This window comes from Acinonyx jubatus, chromosome B4 (assembly GCF_027475565.1).
Source record: "Acinonyx jubatus isolate Ajub_Pintada_27869175 chromosome B4, VMU_Ajub_asm_v1.0, whole genome shotgun sequence".
NCBI classification, from domain to species: Eukaryota; Metazoa; Chordata; class Mammalia; order Carnivora; family Felidae; genus Acinonyx; species Acinonyx jubatus.
The window spans coordinates 47,266,486-47,289,142 of NC_069387.1; the positions used below are offsets into that span (position 1 = coordinate 47,266,486).

Here is a 22,657-nt window from a genome sequence, read left to right on the forward strand (position 1 = left end):
CAATGTTGTTCTGTCTGTCTTGATGTCCCTAACAAGTCTGTTTTCCTCTTCCCATCCTACTGGGTTCTCCTTTGATTGTGACTTGCATTATATTACGGATTTACATAACATTTAGAGAGGACATTTACATGTATTTAGAGAGGAAGATCAGGGAGAAATGTGTCTATGCCATCTTGTACTGTCTCTTGTACTATTTTTGCAACTTCCTATGAATCTGTTATTTTTTTTCAAAATAGAAATCTAAGAAATGTACATGTGAGGCTGACATATCTCTATTAGACTGCACTGTTTCCATTGAATGGTTAATGTAATTCATATCTGAGCCTTTTAAAATTGCTACGGAAATGATTGTCTCCCCTTCCCTCCTTCCTCTGCTTCACTTCTGGCATCTCCTTCCAGCGGAATGGAAGGTCTTCAACATAGTTGAAGTTGAAGATCTTATGTCAACATAATTTCTATTTTCTCTGCCATTCTGAAGCTTTCAAATATTTAGGGTCATTTCCTGCTTGTTCATGGCCTAGATCTGCCCTGAGATCAGCCTTTTAGGCTGTAATGTTAACTTTGAGGGAAATCTCTTTCCTGCTTGAGGTCTTGAGAAAGTAAGAGCTGGCTCAAGGTTTCTCCCTTATTTTTTTCCAGATGACAGTTTTTGAACAGGTATGCATTTATGTGTTATATATTTTAAAATTACTCATCTTTAATTGAAATTGAAGTTTAAAATCTTGAGTATTTCTTGCTTCTTTAGTTGTCTCCTCTATAATCTGTTATTTTCATTGTTTTCTAGGGGGTTATAAAAAAGGAGAATAAGGTAAAATTGCCTTTCTCACTTAAATCCTAATTACTTTTTTGATACTGGATAGCTGGTACTAAACAGACAAAACGCATAGCTAATTGATTTAGTTGTATTATTACTTCAATACTTTTAAGTCCTATCTTTAGTTTTTAAGAGGAGTATACATCAAAGGTATAAAAGCATTGATTTTAGCATTTCCTGTATTCCTCTTGAATTTCTTTCCTGTTTAACAGAGTACTTCCTTTTGTACTTTTTTTCACATGGAATTCATGGATGACAAACTTTCTGAACTATCTTGCATGTATGAGAATTCTTGCTTTACAAGCATATTTTTTGTAATTGTAAAGCCAATGAGGTAGAGTGCTGAGACACAAGTTATAAAACTCCAGATTCCAGGTTAAGGACCCATGCTGCATATGAAGTGCTAAACATATAAATCAGAAGACAATATATTTTACTATTTTTCGTTTTATGTTTTTCCAGGTGATGGAGAAGACATAACATGTTTCCTAATCTCTGGAGTGGTTTTTGTGGTAGAGGCTGGGGTAGGAGTAATATGGTCGAAGCACTTGATTTCTGAAGGTTAAGTGGCAGAAGTGTTACCTACTTGTTCTTGCCTTTGCCGATTCTACTCTACTCAACACCAGCTGTCTTTTGTCTTTCCCCCCGAGATTTTAAGCAAATGAGTCATGTTGGGGTGCCACGAATAGGGGGCAGAAGATGGCTGCTGGATGGCAGGAAGGGGATAATTGCAGAGTTTAAAGTACAGTAAAACTTTGGTTTGCAAGCATAATTCGTTCTGGAGACATACTTGTAATCCAAAGCACTTGTATATCAAAGAGAATTTCCCCATAAGAAATAATGGAAACTCAGATGATTCGTTCCACAACCCAAAAATATTCATATAAAAATGATTACAATACTGTGATATAATACAATAAAGAAAATACAAAATATAAATAAACTTAAACAAATTAGCCTGTTCTTACCTTTGAAAACCTTCGTGGCTGGTGTGAGGGAGACAAGAGAGAGGAAGCCGATTGTGTAGGACGACTTTCACTATCAATAATGGATTCACTGCTATCTATTGGCTCAATGGAATCTTTTTCTTTGTGTGTAACTTTAACAAGAAACCTATCCAATGACCTAGAATAAAGCAAAGCATTCCTAAGTTTACTCTTGTATGGAAAAGCAAAGGACTGTCCAAAGGTGCTTTGAAGTGACAAAAAAATATACTAGTGTCAGTTGTGGGCACCTTCCAATGTTCTGAAAAAATCACTGATTTCTGCCAAACACTGCGGCCTAAAACTGAGCATCAAGCATGGGGGATGGTCACCCACAATCCTGCAATGAGAGAGAGAGAGAAAAGAACCATTGGCTCAGTTGTGATCAGGTGACATTGGGTGTCACGTACTACTTGTATTGCAAGACATCTCTTGTTTATCAAGTTAAAACTTATTAGAGATGCTTGCTCATCTGGTAGAACACATGCAGAACAAGTTAGTCACAATCCAAGGTTTTACTGGACTTTGTATTTACCGGGAAGTAACATTTGATCTTTGTCTCAGACCGGAGACAACTGTAGGTCCCGCCTCCCGTGGTAGAAGGCTAGATGTAAAATCACCTCATGTGGAGCAGGTGATACTAAACATCAAGGTTTTTGGCCCTGAGCGACAGTGCTGGTTTTGCCTGACTTCAGTGCTGGGGAATTTAGCAAGCACAGTTTTTCAGCAGGCACAAGACGATGGCTGCAGCATTTCAGGGAAATGGCTAGAGCCGGTGGAAACACATTCACAGACTCAGTAAATTTTTAACTTTTATTCCTGCCTAACATGTAGCATACTTTCTGCAAAAATTATGAGTTAAATATAGTTTAATGGAGAAAAGTTATTTAAGATATAATTGTGACAATTTAAAAAACTCCTCTCATGAATGCAGAAGGAAAATGAGTCAGTAAACAAAACAAAAACGAAAACAAAACAGATGAAGTAAGAACACAATCTCTTCAACCTAGAGATAGTACATCCATTCCTCTTCTTTCCCAGGTGGAAGCTCCCTGGAGTCACTGTTGAGGTCAGACTCCAGAGTAAAAGGTAATTTTTGTGCTGAGAGCGCACATCTGATTCATAGAGGCAAGTCTGTGTTCCAGACAGGGCAGCCAAGGCGAAGCAGAGTGTAGTATCCAAGTCTTCTATTGCATTAGGTCTCTGGGACACTTGAGGCCGCTAAGTGAGGCTGTACTTAATTTGCTGAGTCCTTGGACTTCATTTTGGTTTAAAAATGGGTGTTCTCCTTGTCTGTTGTGTTCAGCTGCAAGTATTCCAGAGTGCCTTTTTTGTAGCTGGCCACCCGTGTTGGTTTTCGGCTTCTTATCCCCGCCGCCTGTCTTTTCTGCAAAGAGTTGGCAATCATGTCGGAAAATTCGGCTTGCAAGCGCTGCTGATTCTCCCTGGAAAGAGAGTGGGGAGAAAAAATGGCACTTCTCAGCAATTCACACAGAATATTCCTTAGCTCCAGAACAATCAGTTCAGTTTACCCAAAAGAATGCTTATTTTATCGAATTCTTATTCGGAATGCTTATTCTGCACCAAACACCGGGAGTCCGGAGAATACAGAATGAGCCTTGCTTTTGACAAGTTTAAAAGAGCTGCCATCCTGGCTCTGTGTAATTGGAGAAAGAGCAGAATATATTTTGAGCGGAAAATTATATTTCAATTTCAAACTGACACAACACGCTGCTTGATTTGGAAGTGCAGTGAGGTTTACGCAAGCCACCGCAGGGAGGAGAAAAGAAGCCAGGACAATGCAAGACCCCTGCAACATAAGCCTGAGGACTTGGTCCCACACATCCTGGAGCGTGGCTCTTGTCTGAGGAAGGCTTAGAAGGGATGGTGGGTTTCAAGAGTTTGAAATGGACCTGGGGCCCAGAAAAGATCTGGGTTGTTTTGGCTTCTCTTCAGGCTTGCCGTCTATGTGGGTCCAGCATCTAGGGGTCTGCAAGACAGGGTCTCTGTGCCATAGCAAAAGCCACAGTAACAGCTGTATGACTTATTGCAGCAACGAAATGTGCAACTGGATGGTCATTTGAGTCATCTTCAAGGGAACTGAAACCTGTTTGTTAGACCTGAAACCTCATCTTCCTCCTCTCTGGGAGAACCCAAGCTCCACATGAAAACGCAGAACTGCAGTCCTGGGACTGGAAGAGGGCCCGTTTCCAGCAGCCCAGCAGAGAGCCGTTGGCAGCTGTAGAGATTAGGGTGCCTCTTTGCCCCAGCATGCTCCACTCATGCCCGAACCTGTCATGCAGGAGGTGAGCGGTCAACTACCCTCTGTTCTGAGCATGCCTGAAACACCCCATGTCTGGCAGCCAGAGGGGGAGGTTTCTAAACTTCTCGTGTATGTAGTCCCTGGCCTCTTATTCAATAGATCATTGCCACTAGCCAAGCTTTTTGCCCACAGTGAAATTCCTTGTATGTGGCACAGCTGTCAAAGCCAAGACTTCCACTCGCCTGTCCCCTCCCCACCACGCCCACCCCCCAGCAGCTTACACAGTAGGAGGTGTTGGCAGGTTGTACTCCCGGTCCTTCACCCCCGTCAGCCAGTAGGTAGTCTCGGTTCCTCTTCCCTAGGGAGGCAAGCAAGGTGAGTGCCACGGAGGCCAGGGAGACAGGTCAGTTCCAGCCCGCCATTCTGACAAATAGTCATTTCCAAGAGACCTTTCCCTTCCATGTTTCTTATCACTGCCTACATTTCAGCACAGCACATGTTCCCAATGTGATTCTCATCCTCTCTAGACAGATCTTCATTTCCAAGTGCCTTTTTGAAAATAAGCCTCTCACCCCCCAGACATGTTTGTTTTTTCCAAAGAAGAGTTCTCTTTTTTCCCAAAGACATTTCAAAATGTCACTACAGGAACATCGTAAGAAGTCTAAATTAAAAAAGAAGGAAATTGAGGTACAATCCTGCTTCGCCAAGAAATTCAACTGGTTTTCATCACCTACATTTTCTTCTAGCCCTTTTCGCCACAAGATTTTGTCACAAAAACTAGCCCTTTGCTAGTTTCCCCACCTTAAGCTTAAAAAAAATGAAAAATCACTCATCTTTCAAGCCAGTAGTTTGCTGGCTGTGTTTGGACCACAGTAATCTAGACACCGCTTCTACTCGGGTGGCAATGTTCTGTATAGAAAGTGTATTTATGGAGGACTCAAAAAGTAAGTGTGATATTAGGACACGTCTACACGAAAGGAGGCTTTTCCAAGTTGCAGTCACAGTGTAAAGGCCAGAAGCACGGTGGCTCCTGGAGACAGATCATTTTAAAGTTGGTAGTTGGCTTCAGACCAATCGTGAAAAGATTCTAAGGACCTTTGAAAAGTGGCCTGAGAGCCAAGTGGAGACATCTGGTGGCTCTGGAGGGTAGTTGTTCTGAATGTGAGGAACATGGTGGAGAGGAGAGACCGGTGGTTCTCAAACTTTGGTGTACGTCCCGATCACTGAGCACACTCATTAAAAATACAGATTCCTGGTCTACATCCACAGAGGGCCTTCCGCAGCAAGGCTGGTGGAGAGTCTGGGCAACTATATTTTAGAAAGCACCCAGATGACACTGGATCAGAAGTCTGGGGACCACAGCTGGTCCACAGCTTCAGAATGGTAACGCAATCCCTGGAGAGGTGGTTTTAGAGAGAAGCAGCATCTTGCAGTGAAAGCCTGGAAGTGAGTGAGGAGATGGGGGCTTTGACTTAAGTTAAATAAGTCCCGTCCCACACCTTAGCTCTCGGCTTTGCAGGAGGACTTGGGGATAAAACTTGGATGCATGTGGAAGAAATGATGGTGACATTTTATAACATATTGGCCCTCGTTCAAAATATTTAAAGGGTTCTGAGTTCACATTCTTTGGTGGTGGCTTCTCCTACAGGGGATCATGGGTGATCACTCTGGGGAGGGCAGAAAAGGATTCTTCATCTTCATTGAAGATGACATTATTGACCACTGGATGTCCATTCTCCAAGGAGGTGGGCCAAAGTGAGTGCTTTTTCTGGGTCTTCTGCCTGCGGATCCCTTACCTTTAAATATGTTTCCCCTCTCACTTCATATAGGAACTGGCATTCAGTTCTCTTCAGGATGGCTATTGTGGAGCCGCTCACATGAATTCTCAAGGCTGGAAATGCAAAACAGATCAATGAAAATCTCAACCATTTTAAAGAATATTATACAAACACATTTGTTTCCACTTGATTCAAGACATTTGTTACAGATGTTCTTGACAGCTGAGATGGTTTAGTGAAAGAACACTTAAAAATACAATCAGTGAGATAAATATCACACATGGGATGAAAGAGGGTCTGGCACTGCTTTTTGGGGTACTGAGTGACAGGGTTCCTCAGGTTGTGCTCCACAGGTTCTCACTCTAGCACAGAGCGGTAGCCCCTGCACCTTGTCTTGGGTTTGGTTTGTGGTACGGAACTTGACAGCTGGAATTTGGTTTTGGGTCCCTGTGTATAAGTTCTAATAAGCAGCTTAAGTGTGGGCAGCAAGGTAGAGACTCAGGAGGGAGTTACAGGGTCATGATTTTCTTAAGTTTTACCCTTTGAGGATACTATTATCCTTCTCATAAATAGTTGGTGAAGACATTCCCCGTTGTGGTCCACCATTGGTGCAGCACTTTCCCTCAATGGGTGCCACAGACAATGACAATAGTACGAATAATCGCAATCCTATGTTGTCTGCCATGTATCAGAGGCTTAGCATACATCACATCAACTCCTTCCAGAAATCCTTCCAGCAAGCTTGGTATCCCATCCTCAATTTATTTCTTCAGCCTTCCGATGCCTAGAAAGATGAGGTAGATTCCTCCCCAGCTTAGATAGTGACTTCTGTCGTTATAATTATAACCAAATCCGTCTGGCCCCAACCTTATTCCTTCCTTTACACCATGATTTTCTAGTACAAATCAGTAGCAGGCTGTCGGTAGACTACCAAAATACCACTCTACCATCTGTGTTTTTGTAAGCTCCGCCCACGCCTATCAAAGCTTTCTTTCTCTCTTTTTTTAAATTGTATTTTTGAATACTTATTTATTTTTGAGAGTGAGCATGAGTGGGGGAGGGGCAGAGAGAGAAGGAGACACAGAATCCGAAGCAGGCTCCAGGCTCCGAGCTGTCAGCCCAGAGCCCGACGTGGGCCTCGAATCCATGAACCGTGAGATCATGACCTGAGCCAAAGTCGGATGCATAACTGACTGAGCCATCCGGGCAACCCTCTTTCTCTCTTGTATATATTTCTATTACTATCGCTGTCACCAATATTTATGGAGCATCTACTACATGTAGCTCATGGTGTCTCTGCCCTGCCAGGCAAATGCAATATAGGCTTTTGCATATAATAAATACTTATATTTTTCTTTACGAAAACCAATTCTTGGGCAAACTAAATTGGAATAGGAAAGTGAACCAGTGTATGCTCCATATCTAGCCCATTGAATCTTTTTTTTTTAACTTGCATGGATCTATGCTAACTTTCATAACTATTCCAAGTAGAGCATACCTGAATGCATTTCAAATGAACCAAAACTAATGAAATAGCCTACCACTTAGCTAAAAAGTAAGAATACAATAATTCTCAGTAAATGGTAACAACAAAAGCAAATGCAGCAAGGACTGTATTGACACAGGCTCACGTCCAGTCAAGGTGAAAGGTCATTCCTTCATCTCCCTTGTACTTTGTATGTCCCTATTGTGCATTTTATTTTGTAATTCCCCTCTGCTGGAAGCCACAAGCTTCCTCTAAGAAAAGCAATCTCCTTTCTTACGGAGGCCAGTGGATTCCATCCTAGAGGCTGTGTTGACGGTATCTCCAAATAGGCAATAACGAGGCATCTTGATTCCCACAACTCCAGCAGCACAGGGACCTGAAATGCACAGAAAGCAGGAAGTGGAAGCGGCAGAAATCACAGTGTGGAGTTAAGGTGGGTAAGCCTGTTTCTCAGGCACAGTGCCGAATCCTTCATTTTACGTAGAAGTGGATGGCAGTGTGAAAAAGGAGCTGTGGCTTTTGTTTTAAATGGATGTATTCAATGAGAAAAATATGGTTGGAACAAGACAAGCTTCTAGAAGGTGTTCTGCCCTAGCACAGAAAAGTACATTTGCACAAAACAAGAAGATATCCAGAGATCCAGGCTGCAAACGTGGGAAGTCGTTTTTAGTATTTTCAATAGAAGGCTCTCAGGAAGAATGGAGACTCTCCCACACCACACTTCCCTGAGCTCTGAAATGCTGGAGGGCCTGGTACACTGGAAGGCTCAATGGCCAAATTTTGTTTTAGTTTATTTTTATTTACTCAGAGTAGCATTTCTTGGCCTGGTGAGCCAATGATGGAGAACCCGGAAGACAAGGACTTGGCATAATCATCTCTGAGCACTTCACATGTTAGGTGAAATGCAGTGGGATGGGGGTGGGGAGGGCTGTGGCACAAGGGCATCCTGACAAGAACAGAAACCAAAGCAAGACTGGGCACAGCAGGATGTTAGGCAGGGAAGAAGGGTTGTTCATGAAGCATTTGTGTGAAATGACTGAATGCAAGGAGTTACACATTTTAGAAGTTCAAGATGAATCTAGAAACTGCAAAACTGGATTTTTGGATAACGGTAGCTATTGATTTTCTAGTTGGCTTATTGGTTTTGATCTGTATGAGTTCCTTTGCAGATTTATCCTACAAATTCTCTGACCACACACATTGAAAAAGAATAAAAATACTGGATCTTCCTTTGAGTGCCGAGCCCTTCTTTGTTAGGTTCAATGCAAAACAGCACAAAATAGCCAACCGAAAAACAAACAAAAACACACAAAAACAGAACAACCTACAGAAGGCAAGGAGCAACAGAGGCTGCGACTTGGTCAGGAGATCTCTGATCTGTGCCTTCGGTGTGCTAGGTCTAATTACAGGTGACTCTTCACTTCAGAAATGGAGTAGATAAAGCTGGGGAAGGGCCTGGTAGCAGGAAATTCCTGCAGATATTAAGTCTTGTTTTCAACTATCAGTATTTAACCGCAACCTCCTAATTTCTTAGCCCTAAACCTCTCCAGGTATGTGTGCCTAATATCTATTATCATTCCAGCCCAATGTGGTGGCATGTGGGCCCAGGCGCTGAGCTCAGACATTGAGTTGGTCACAGGGCAAAAGAGCTTGGGCCAAGAACCAGACTTGGTTGACTTGGTTCGGTCAGCCTCCTTGACTTGGTTCAGTCAGCCCTGCTGCTGTCCCTCAGGCCTGGCATTTGTGATGGGTCAGAAAAGGGACCCCGTGCTGTTGCTGGCTAGGGAAATGCCGGAGAAGTCGCCTCCTGTGTACACAGAAACATCCCTAACACATGGTTGTGGACATGATTGGGGAAGAGTGAACATGGCAGAAATTTTTAACTTCCATTTACTGTTACTTTGAGAATATCACTGGTTCATTACTAAATCAAGAAATATTTACTGCCAGGCTCTGTGCTAGGCACTGTGGATACAGGATGACTTTCGCAAATGCAGTGATCTGGTTCTTGCCACAGAGTCTGGAGTGATCTTGGGTTTTCTGTATTTTGAGTCTTCTGTGAGCCTTGGAGGGCAGAAAAAAGCAATGGCAAGAAAGTATAGGGAGGTGTGATTTAACACAAGGAAAGACTGTTAATCATTTTAACTATTTAATGATGGAGTGAGTTGGCTTTGGAAACTAAGTTTTGAGGGACTCCTGGAATTATTCTAAAAGTAGCTGTATTATTACTTGTCTTGGAACGTATAAAGATAATTTGTGCCTGATAAAGGATTAATCCAGATGACTTCTGAGTCCTCCCCAACTATATTTTTCTATAACATTTATAGCTCATGTTCTCAAATCTCTACATTCCTGGCTGAGTATCTTTCATGGTCTTTGAAGTGATCCATGTACTTTCAGTACTACTGAGGGGGGTGAGGCAGACATAAATGCCTTTCATTATAGGAATTTTACCAGCTATTTTTTTCCCTGTAGATAATCTAATCCATGAAGGATACTATAAAAGTTTAGTGGGAAAAATGTGCAGAAGTTGGGGGCAGGAGACGGAAGGGATGGGGAGGAAATAAATAATATATATGAAGACTTAGGAAGAAATCTGGAGGCTGTTATTTCAGTCTGTGGTTGGTGTTTAGCATTCCAGGAGTCAGAGGTGCTGTAAAAGGTGGTGTTCCCTAGAACTCTCAAAGGATTGCCTCATTATGTCGGGATATGTAACGGGATGAACTTCATGTGAAAATCAATCACATCTTAAGACCCTTTATCCTTTCTTATTTAGTTGGTGCACAGAAGTTTATACGTTCCCATTTGCTACAATGCTTAACTCCATACCAGAATGAACGCCAATGCGAATCCATATTGGGAGACCGGGAAGATGCTCCAGCTCGAAGGTCCCCATGAAGCTGAGGATATCCAAGGCCATCTTGGCAATGTCTATTGCATGCCTATTGCCATTCCTCTTAGGCAAACCACTGGCCACCATGTAGGCATCACCAATGGTTTCCACCTGTGGAAATAGTTTCTCATTAGTGATTCTATCCCTTCAAAAGGCACAAGAAATTAAAAACAAGTAGTTGACTACGTATCAAAACAAAAGCTTTTTGAGAACCCAGTTGGAGCATAGCCCTGTACACTTTTTCTGGAACTAGTTCAAGACCAGATCTATGCAAATTTCTTCACGGTTTTATAGTCTAGTTAAATGAATGATAAGTAATTTTGACCATATGAGAGTACTTTATAATAACATAAGTAATCTAGATGTGGTAACAATTCTATAAAGTTTACATTATAATCTGAATGATGGCATATAACATTTAATTACCAGAAAAGTCACCTTTAGCACTTAACATTTTATTTTTGATATCCTTTTTGACAAAAAAAAAAAAATAATTGTAGGTTCCTCCAAGATGTAATGCACATTCTTATAGCATGGTGATTCTAAACACTTTTCTTGTAATAAGCAAATTTGTATCAGCAGTATCCTACCAACATTATTCTTTGTAAATGACCTCTCTTTTAATGTTATTGTCATGGTCATATAGTTCACATTTGTTGACTAGTTAACTTCTCTTTGCCAACCGTCTCTGCAAGGCATAACCATTTTCTGTCCAACAAGAACTGTTGTTAATATGGCTTTCTGGCCTACATAGGGTGAAGATGGGGCTAGGACCGACCCTAAAAGGGACACCTCTATGTGGGTAATAACCATTATGACAGACTGTCACATGAGTGACCTTTAAACTTTACTTGTAAGGATACAGTATTTCAGGCATATGGTTTATTTCAATAGTCTTCACAATAACCTGCTGAGTTAGGTGTTATTATCATCCCGTTTTACAGATAGGTAAAGTTAAATGTATTTTATGAGGTCGCAGTTAGGTAGGGCCAAGTGGGATTTGAATGAAGAGCTCTATTTCTAAAGTTATTTGCTCCATATGCTCTGCTACTTTTCCAACATGAAAATGGGGGAATTCAATTGTCCTTTACTCTTCTGACTCAGGCAGTATTAGCCCGAAACTGGTCAGCCCACTAGTCAGGTAACAGATCCAGTTCTGAACTTACAGCATGTTCTCCCTGTTTTCCTTTAATCTTCTTTGAATGATGCTTGTTCTTTCAACAACAGCAACAACAACAACAACAACATTCTACTTGTTGTAACTCCAGTGTCTTTTCTGCTTCATTTGCAATCAGTCTAAACACTGTCCATTTCTTTAAAAGGTGATTTGAGAATACTAAATTTATTAGCTAAAATTCATTCCTGATGACCTTTATGTTGTTTCCTTCACAGTGCTTCTTAAAGTCATGTGGGCATTTTGACTTCTGACCCTTCTTATTCTTTCACTTCCCTTCACTTTTAGCTCGTGTTCAACCACAAATTCATTAAACCTTAGAGGATAAGAGCTGAGTAATAATAGGAACCAATCAGCTTGGGCTCTGCTGACATGGGGTGGTACAATCATTTCAGCCTGGGAGGTGATATGGTTACCTTGTACACATCGTGGTGATCAAGAATGTGGTCAAAACTCTTATAGATGTCATTGAGCATGTCCACCACTTCCATGGGGGTGCTGTATTTGCAGATGGTGGTAAAACCTACAATGTCACTGAAGTAGATTGTAACTTCCTCATACAATTCAGGCTCCACAATGCCTTTCTCCTTCAGAGACTTGACCACCAGCCTAGATGAGAAAGGGAAAAAATGCCTTCAACGTCAGTAATTTTTTTCTTATCTCGCATAAATCTGTGAGACAGTAGTAATTGTCCACACAGCATCCTAGGATTTGGGATTTCCACTGAAAGGAGTGACTAGGAAGCAAAGATAGGCTGCACATACTGAATACAGGAATAGAATATATACATACACATATGATACATGTATTTGAACTCAGATGTATATATGCAGGTTTAGCATTAACTTAGTACTTGGCTATTAACCCTTATATGCATGTACATATAACTCTAGTACCTACGTAACCCTCATATGTATACATACTTGTCCACTTTTTACCACTTTGTTGATTGTCAGCTTCTTCTAGATGTTGCTCTACATCCAGAAGCTGAGGAGAGTGTGTCGTTAATGTAAGAGGTTAAATCACTACAGCTATCAGATCTGGCTTTTTCATCAGAGCCAAGGGTTTTGTATCCCAAGCATATTTAACATGGTATTGTTTAATATCACTATAAAGGAACAATGCACTTAAAAATTAACTTTGATATATTCTGAACGAGAATTCATTTGATATGTTTTTGGGTCCTTTAAAAAGCAAAGTCAGTCACCATGTAAACACACGTTAAAATTATGGCAAAACTGCAGAAGTCAAATAAAAGCAACTAAGAATATCTCTGTTGCAGAGATAGAAGAAATAGTATATCAGACTCAGAATTAAGACAGAACCGTAAGAAGGAACTGCACTTCTTTGATGTGCCAATTGCCTAAATGGAATAGAACTGACATGAGGCTGGATGCTCCCTGTCTGCCCTTGGGATGGCTCTGTAAAGGACTCAAGTATGGAACCATTAGAATCAGAACATGGCCACTGGGAGGTGCCATAGAGGTCATTGATAACCCTGAGGCTTAAAAAGTATGACTTTCACAAGGTCCCACAGCCAGTATTAGAACTGAAGCAGTATTAGAATTCACAACATCCTCCCGCCTTTCAGTCTTTTTATTGCACGGCATCTCCTCCATGACCCAGACCTTGGATATTCATGGAGATGGGGATGATCTGGAGGTATGCCAATTGTGTCCAAATAGCAATGTCTTCCATTCTCCCAGAAGACAGCTCATTAACCACAGGGACAGGCAACATTCCTTTTGAGAACCTCCAAAGCATCAAGGGAATTTTTTTCCATTGGTGCGATGACAAAGCCTGGGACCTTTAAGAAACACCCCTTTGGTGTGGCTGATTGGATTCTCAGGGGTCACTTCTGGGGTGGTTTTTCTTGACATGCCCAATATAAGGGTGCAAATTTTTTGAAGGATACATAAGTGTAATCATAAAATTGGATATTTCACCATTTTTGCCCTTCATATTACTGCTTATATCTGAAAAGTCATATAAGCTTGGGAAATAGTACGCAAAGAGAGGAACGAATGTTGGTAGATAAATGAAGGGCTGTGACTTAACACAGTGAGCTTTGGTAACAAGCTGTTGCTGACACAGATTAGCGAACACAGTATATGTCTTAGAAAGGCCTCCCACAAGAAGAAAAAACTTCTATTTTAACATCTCAAAAGTCAAGAGGCACTGTTTAAGTAAGCAGTTAAGTAGAATCTGGTTCCTACATGCAGTCTTAGTTTATTGACAATCTTGCTGTAAATACTTCTTTTTGATTCTTCTAAGTTATTGTTCATGTACATTTTAATTTTCTTTTACAAATATATTTTTACATAAATTATCAGACAGTTGCACTGGAATCATGGTGTATTGCAGCTATTGAAGAGATCTGTGTTATATAACCTGTGGCAATCCAATAAAACATCTACCCCTGGAGATGAAAAGTAGAGCATAGGGAATATAGTCAATCCTATCGTAACAATATGTCTACGGCCATACCACCCTGAACGTGCCCGATCTCGTCTGATCTCAGAAGCTAAGCAGGGTTGAGCCTGGTTAGTACTTGGGTGGGAGACCTATTGTAACAATAACGCTGTATGGTGACAGGTGGTAACTTCGCTTACTGTGGTGAGCACGGAGTAATACACAGAATCTCAAATCACTCTGTCCTACACCTGACACTAGTATAACATTGTATGTCAACTATACTCAAAAGTTAAAACTACCATCTAGTGATCAAAGTGGCACATTACAGCAAAGGTAAGATAAAAATCTGAGGCAGTGAGCCAGCTGTTTCAAATCATTTGAGTAACAGTATTGGTTAAAACCACGGATGATGACACCCTGGGAAAGGCAGCCAGATTGTCTGGATGTTGTTTTTGTTACAACTCAGCACTAAAGGCCAGGCAAGGAAGTATGCATCTTAAACCTAGCATTTATGAAGCTCTGATAGAAATTGCAATCTCTGATGGGAATATTAAGGGCTCCAGCCTATTACCAGGGCACCATTTCCAGGCTGTTCCTTGGCATTCTGAGGGCACACAGGTCCTGCAGTAGGCCTCCTTCAGGCACAGATGACTGAACACAGCATGTTGGTAACTCCTACCCTCGTCACTCGGGTTTGTCAAAGAGAAACTGTTCTATTGAGAGAACAGCTCATACAATCTCAAAATCATCCTTTTACTAACATAGAGCTGATACTCTAAATGAAGCATGAGCTCAAAATAAAACAATAATGAACACAAGTTATATATAAAAGTCATGGCTATTATGTACAATAATAACAGCCATGGACATTCCAGACTCTGGGCTAAGTACCTTATATCCTGAGCACTATTTCAGGAAATTCTTAGGGCTAGCCTGTGAGGTACAAAAGAAACTGAGGCTTAGATCATGTAGGTAATTGTTCAAGACTGTACATTGGTAGTCAGTGGTGGAAACACAGTTTGAATTCAGGCCTAGCTGACCTCAGCTTCCACGATTTCACCCAATGCTGGACTGTCTAGCTTAGGCTTCCTCTAACAAAACAGTTTATTCTACTTGAACGAGAAGAGAACATTACCGCTCACTTGTGACAGTTAAGGGCCCCTTGGCCAAAGTCTGTTTTCTAGCTCCACATTTTAACTTCTTGCTTCTCTTAACATTTCTTTGTTATTATCTGAGTACTAACACTCACAAAACTTTAAGCTGTATAGAGATTTCAACTTTACTTCCTTTCTCTTTATGTCCTGGCTGTGATACTGTTTCACAAAACAGACGCCAGCCCATAGATGCCTCTGTGATGAGGCATCTGATATGTGGCCCCCACCTCCTCCACTAATGACTGTTCCTACTCCGTGTAATTTGGCTTCTACTTTGAGGTGAAAAGAAGAAAAGAAATGGGCAGTTAGTGCCTACAAGTGCCTTATGGCTCACAGAATCCAGAGGAAAATTTTAATTTCCATTTTGAGATTAGGGAGAGACAGACAGTGACCTACCACAGGTCCCAGACTTAGTAAAAGTGGTAAAGTGTTAGAACCCTGGCCGTGCTAACTCCACTGCCCATACTCTTTCTGGGGCAACACACAGCCGCTTGCAAATAACTTTTTTGGGGGCGCCTGTGTGGCTCAGTCGGTTGAGTGTCCAACTTTGGTTCAGGTCACGTCATGGGTTCGTGGGTTCGAGCCCTGCATCAGGCTCTGTGCTGACAGCTCAAGAGCCTGGAGCCTGCTTCAGATTCTGTATCTCCCTCTCCCTCTGCCCCGCTCCTGCTCACACCCTCTCCCTCAAAAATGAATAAACGTTAAAAAAAAATTTAAATTTAAAAGAAAATAATCTTTTTCTTCTAGATATTTACAGTACAAACCAGAACAAGTCTTAGCAAGGTATGTGTATTTTTTTTAAACAAATAATCTGTTGAAGAATGTGCAAAAGGGAACAATCTTATGTAGATACAAGGGAAACAAAACAATACTAGAAGAAAATGCTGACGCTTTCAGCTATAAGAAAGAAGGCATGGCTGTGGAATCATGAGAAACTACACCGGCAAGAGGACCTGCCTTACCTTGGAAGCAACATAAAATTGAGTCTGTCAGCTCTGTCCCTCTCTGCCTTGTACAGCTGCGTCCTTTCCTCCACCAGATGTTCCAGGTTTCGAGAATACAGCTGTAGACGTCGGATCAAGGTGTCCATATAACTTTCATTTTTTTTGTCGTGAAATAGGCTGTAGGTAGTAATAAAGAGTTGCTACAAATTATTAAAGCATAAACATCCAGTAAAATAGTGGACAAATGTGATTAAAAAGTTATAAAGCAAAAAATAAAATAAAAACGGTCAACACACGTTAAAAAAAATTAGCCTCAGGAGAAATTAAAGAAATAGAAAGAGACATAAGATATATTTTTAAAGTTTATTTATTTATTTTGAGAGAGAGAGAATCCCAAGAAGGCTCTGTGCTGTCAATGAGGAGCCAGACGCGGGGCTCAATCTCATAAACCGTGAGATCACTACCTGAGCTGAAACCAAGTCGGTCGCTTAACTGACTGAGCCGCCAAGGCGCCCCTAGAAATAGACACAAGATTTTTAAAAAAGAAAACCAAATGTTAGAGTAATGGTAATAGTGGAGGTAAGGAGGAAAAACATCCACTATGATCTTCCTGGAGGGCAGTGTGGCAAAATGTGTCATAAGCTTTAAAAGTACACACACTTATCAGTTCACCAGCACTTCTAGGAACTAGCCATAGGAAACCACAAGAATGTGCCGAAAGGTAACTACAGAAAAGTCACAGCAGTCTTTATAACGGCAAGCGTTTGAAAATAACCCAAACGAGTAACAAAACGTAACGAAAATATTATGACACAATGGAATATTCATGCGTTGTATAAAATACAAATTAGAACAGTTAAAGATACAGAAACACGCTACCTCTATATTAAGTAGAAAAGTTGATAAAACAGCAAAAATTATAATTTTAATTTTTGAAAACCAGTAGCCATCTATTGAGAAATAGGTGATGTTTTTCCTTTGTTTGCTTATTCCTATTTTCTAAAATTAAAAAATTTTAATAACGATTTACAATAAAGGGAGAATCTTTTTTTTTTTTAAGGCACTAGAAGTGATAAATACAAGTATAAGAGAAGGACCGAGAAAAGCAAAGCTGAGCCTTCTGTTTTCTCCTTAGAACAGAAAGCTTGGGTCCTCTGCTTTGGATTCTGTGTCTCCCTCAGCCAATCCCCCTCTCACATTCTCTCTCTTTCTCTCAAAAATAAACAAACATTAAAAAAAAGAAAAAAGAAATGAAAAAAAAAAAAAGAAAGACTGGGTCCTAAAGCACAAAACCTAACTCTGGATGATCTTGTTAGGCCAAGGACACTTCGAGAAGATGCCAGCTTTCTTCGACGCTGGGACACATTGCAAGCCTTGGTGCAGAGCTCAGTCAGGAAGTACATTGTCTGTAAGGTTGTTCAGTATCGAGATAATGTTTATACCATCTACAGCACCATAGAAGGGGTTGAATAAATACTACTATTTCATTATTACAACAACGATTTAAGTTACCACTTCTGCCCTCAAGGAGAAGATGGCCTCCATCATAATCCCCTGAGGTGGGGAGGGATGTTTGTTAAAATTTCAATACATTTCTGAGTCTACCTCAGACCTACATAACTGGAAACCGCTAGGTCTGGGATTATGAAACTATTTTTTAACAAGTTCCCCAGGGACTTTTCCTTGAAGCCACTAGTATAGAGTCTAGTTGGGTGAGGGAGCAGGTGTAAGGAATAAAGATAGATGATCTCCCTTTGTGATGAATTGATTCAATTAAAACAGTTTTCTCAACCCTGACTGCATATTCTAATCACCCAAGAAGCTATTATAAACCCCTATGCCAGCCTGCACCCCAGACCAATTACGTCAGACTCTCTGGGGCAGGGCTCAGGCACTGTTGTTGTTGTTGTTTTTTTTAACATTCCTGCCCCACCCCCTCCTGCCTGGTGATCTCAGTGGGCAGCCAAGTTTGAGAACCACCCTATTAAAGGCTATGTATCAGGGGCCCAGTTTATCTTCATGAGTTTACATTTCACTTATCACATATACAGTCTCATCGGATCTTAGTAAAATGTCTGTGAAAAAATTAAAAAATGAGCAAGAATTACATCATTTGTTATTTTCTGCTCCTTCCACACAAATGACAGATTAGATGTACCCTTCAATGACCACTTTCATGATTTCACTTGACCTCATCTCAGCCCTGGGCTTTTAGGTTCCATAAGTATCTGAATCTTTGACTTAATGAGAAGTATGGAAAATAAGAGCTGGAAGGAATTGCAGAAATCATCCTATTCAAGTCCAGTTTTAATAAAAAGAAAATGGACATCCAGTTAGGGTAAGCACTTTGCCCAATGTCCTACAGCAAGCTATTACCAGACCCTAGTCTAGAAGCTGGATCTCCTAATCTCTTCACTGTTATTTTTTTCACTTTAACTGAAAACACGGAAAATCTAGAATTCAACCTTACTGGATAATTGTGTGCTTTTTTTGTTTTTTTTAAATTTTGGACCCTGAATTAAAATCTGATTCATGGCACAAGGCTTAAGCACCTAGGGCCAAAGTTTCTGATTTTAAGATTTTAAGAGCTTCTTGATCTTAAGAATGATCTAGTGGCTTTGCAAATACTCAGGACTCGTGCTAGACTTCTAATTACCTCCAGAAGGGTCAGGGAACTAGATTTTTAACAGACATATTTATGATCAGCCAGAGTTTATATATTAATCAGGCAATTTTGCCCTTGGCTATTTAACTTTTCAAGTGATTATTCCCTGAGAAAATGGTCTGTTGGTCTCCATCGCATTTTAATTTTTTTGAGACAGGGGTTGCAGTCTGGGGTTTTTCATTAGAACAGGCATTCCATTCTGAGGTGCCACTGGGTGTCAACCATTATTAGAAAAATCGGAAATAAGTGAGGAAAAGCAAAAATTTCAGCAATACCCAAATATCTTGGCCAACGTAGACTCAATTTTCTTGAAATCTGGTCTCTTCTCTGGATCTTCCTCCCAGCAGTTTTTTACAAGTAGATAGACCTGAAAGAAAGAAGGGGTGGATTTGCTCAGGGGCTGGTATCTTCTCCTATTCTCTTCCCTTGATGGGAGTAATTGAGGCAGGGAGTATTTTTTTTTTTTTTTTTAAGTTTATTTACTTTGAGAGAGTGAGAGCCTGAATCCAGGGCGAGGGGCAGAGAGAGAGAGAGATGGGAGAAGAGAACGTGAAGCAGGTTCTACACTGTCTGTGAGGAGCCCCACGCAGGTCCGAAACCAAGAGTAGGCCACTTAACCCGCAGAGCCACCCAGGCGCCCCGAGGTAGGGAGTATTTTTAAAACATCTCAACTCTGACAATGAGGCTGAGATTGCTTAGTTCCCCTCAGTCTGTCTCCGCACCACCTTGCCTCACCCATCCCTTGGGCCCTAAATTAATGAAAAATGTGATATGGGTTTGGATGGGGCTGGATTGTCGGCAGAAAATGCTTTACAGAAGTTTGCAGGGTTTATGTGCAGTGGGTATGAGGCAGTGACTCTAATGTGAATCTCTTCCGCAAGGGCTTCCAACCACAGCGACCAGCGGAATCACCCCGAGAGGTTTCCAGTTTCCTGTGCTCACGCTCCACCCCAGAAGATTCCAACTTCCAGCAGTCCCGCCTTGTCTGAGTCAACCATGGTCTGGAATCAAACGATCCTACTGCTGACAAATCGTCAGAAGGTCCATAGTAACCTAGTGAAACCTCACAAGGCCTGTGCGTGCGTCATTCACCTCACTTCATCTCGTCACGTGAGCACTTGATCATCTCACCTCATCACAAGAAGGGTGAGCGCAGTACAAAAGGATATTTTGAGAATGAGACCATGTTCACATAACTTCTATTACAGTATATTGTTATATTGTTACAGTTGTTCTATTTTATTATTATTCTTGTCAGTCTCTGACTGTGCCTAATTTAGAAATTAAACTCTATCAAAGGTATGTATGTCTAGGACAAAGCCTAGTATATAGAGGGCTCAGTACTATCTGCAGTTCAGGTATCCACCGGGGGTCTTGGAATGTATCCCCTGTAGATAAGGGGGGACGACTATATACTTTTCTATTATTTTTAGATGTGGGCATATTCATTTTTTAATCAGTAGGTGGTATTTATAAGCCTAAGAAATATATGACATGGACATCTTGATCTTTTAGCTCCTAAAAATTGAGAGGGCGATATGTGCTTCAGAAGCCAGGTCTTGAGGTGGGAGAGGTGGAAAAGGACATGGGGCTGATGACGGTGCCCAAAGAGAATGTCTGAGTCCTGGCCCCTGGATCCAGTGCATGTCACCTTATTTGGAAAAGAGGTTTGTGCAGATGTGATTCAGTAAAGGACCTTGCAATGGGAACATTATTGTGGACCACCTTGGTAGGCTCAGTGTAGTCGCATGAATCTTTATACAGGAGGGAGGTAGAGGGAGAATAGACAGAAAAGATGAAAATGGAACCATGGAGGCAGAGATTGGAGTGTTGTGGCCACAAATCAAGGGAAGTCAGTAGCCATCAGAAGCTTCTGGAAGAGGCAAGAAACGGATTCTCCCCTAGAGCCTCTGAAGGAAGCATGGCCTTGTTGACAACTTATTTCAGACTTCTGGCCTCCAGAACTATAAGGCATAAATTTCTGTTGTTTCAATCCACCAAGTTGCTGGCAATTTGTTATAGCAACACACAAAACTCATGTAGGGAAATGCACTCACTTCCAGTTCTTTCTCCTCTGCCGTTTCCAGGAACAGATCTGGGCGGAAGGGTTTTACTCCATTGGAATTCTCTACTCTGAAAATCTTCTCTGATGGGATGAAAATTATGCAAATTACAAGAAAGAATACAGCATGAAAAAATTTTAGCAGCAGCCAGACCCTGAATTGGTTCACCCACCCTGGATGGGTACCCAGTGAAAATATGGCAGAGCCCAGGCAAGCACTCAAAGAATGAATAACCACCAGGCGAGGGGTCTTATACCCACTTATACCCAGGGGGTTATTAGCTTAAGTTAAGGTTACTAAGTCTCTGAAACTTAACTTGAATACCACTACCTTTAGTATGTTTCCTCCAAGAGTCTAGCCTGCCCTCTCTACATCCCTTAGACCCCCACCCTCCAGAGAGTTAAGACCTGGGACATAATAATTACACAGTAAGCAAGGGTTGGATGAATGGAAGGAAGCATTTCCCCCTTGAGAAGACCTGTGACAAAAACTATAGATCTTCTCTCAGTAAGAACTAAAATACAGACGTTGTGCCACGAGAGTGATGTAGCTCAGGTGTTAAACAGACACACATCTTTTCTTAGAATCAGAAAGGAAGGGGGGAGACCGTAAGGCAAGAGTCTTCAACCGACAGTAACACTGACAGTAACGACACCTGGTATGTTATATGCTTTTCAGAGCATTCTACCATTCTTCCTGTCAACCCCTCCAATACCCCTGTGTGACGTGCAGTGGAGATATGCCATTACTTCTGCGGATGAGGGGACTGAGCTGTGGTCACAAAGAGATGAGGGTCTTGGTCAGCCTAGAATGCAGGCTCCCAGAGAGGGCAGATGGCTGAGTCCAACTCTTACCATTCTCATCCCGGCAGCTCAACGTGTAGAAGGTTTCTCTCCGCAGGATGATCTCCTGGGCAATGATCCCGTAGCTGTACACATCTCCTTTCTGGGAGATGCTGGCCTGGCGGAGGTGCTCCGGGGCTGTCCACAGGTCTGTGAATTCAGCATTGAGATTGCAAAGTTGAGGGAGCTGAGCGGCTCGTAGGTCTCCAACCTGCTTTTGTTCTTTAAGTCTCTATCCCATGCACCCTGAATATGAGTGGCCCTGAACTTAAACGTCCCAAACTTTTGAGGGGTTTATGCTAATGCTGGTGATAGGGAGAGAATGCACACTTGCCTCTTGAGCTGACTAGATAATGCCAGGATTTGGGCGAGGTCACATGGCAACGTGGTCCCCAAAACTTCTAGAATCATAGTCCTGAAAACCCTCAAGCCTACCTAGAATAGCACTTGGTGTATAGGAGTGCTCAGCAAATATTTGTAGAACTACTACGTAGAATATGAAAGGCTGAGGATTTAATAGCTTGTGGTACATATGGCATAAACCTATGAAAGCCTTCATAAATAAAAAATACATAAATTTATATTTTTATTATAAAATATAAAATACATATACTATATGTATATTGTGCAATATGGAACATATTATGTATAACATATATGCATACCCATTGAAACACATTTAAACAAAGAGCCGATCAGTGACATTTTGCAGGTTGGACATACTCACAGCCTCCAAATCAGCTATTGGCCACAGATGTGTTTTCTTGTGTTCCCACAGTATTCTTGAAAAAATAATGCATACAGTTTTCTCACATTTTACTCTGTTCCTGCTACTCATTAATGCTTCACACAAGTGAAGTGCTCCTGTGTTCTGTGCTTGGTTCCTATAGACACTTGGGATTTGGACCCTATCACCTAACTTAGCTAGTAACACCAAGGGCATACATTCAATTTCTCTCCATCCCTTGCAAGTTTTCTAGGATCACCTAACTCCTTCTAAACTTTCTGAGATTTTCTTTTTCAATGAAAAAAATCTTTAAATTCATGTGAGGTATGATATACTTATGCTGAGGCACATTTCCCTTGTTTGGTTTTCCATCCAAATGTTCATTGCCTTTTTGAATTTATGTCTTGTTAATTTGTGTGATTTGTGATTCATATACAATTGATCCTAATGGTTTGG

The 22,657-nt window shown here is 41.3% G+C and overlaps 1 protein-coding gene across 1 annotated transcript in view; it reads right to left on the reverse strand.

The window, feature by feature from the left end:
• Positions 1–2,596: 2,596 nt before the first annotated feature.
• The window catches only part of GUCY2C (guanylate cyclase 2C), a 68,680-nt gene continuing 48,619 nt past the window's right edge, over positions 2,597–22,657 (reverse strand). The window contains exons 18-27 of the mRNA XM_015061730.3: positions 21,487–21,624; positions 20,627–20,715; positions 18,845–18,936; positions 15,923–16,081; positions 11,808–12,000; positions 10,154–10,328; positions 7,602–7,700; positions 5,857–5,951; positions 4,342–4,418; positions 2,597–3,242 (exon numbers count right to left, since the gene is read on the reverse strand). Coding sequence (XP_014917216.2) covers positions 3,068–3,242; positions 4,342–4,418; positions 5,857–5,951; positions 7,602–7,700; positions 10,154–10,328; positions 11,808–12,000; positions 15,923–16,081; positions 18,845–18,936; positions 20,627–20,715; positions 21,487–21,624 — 1,292 coding nt within the window. The 3' untranslated portion in view covers positions 2,597–3,067. The remainder of the gene's footprint in view (positions 3,243–4,341; positions 4,419–5,856; positions 5,952–7,601; positions 7,701–10,153; positions 10,329–11,807; positions 12,001–15,922; positions 16,082–18,844; positions 18,937–20,626; positions 20,716–21,486; positions 21,625–22,657) is intronic.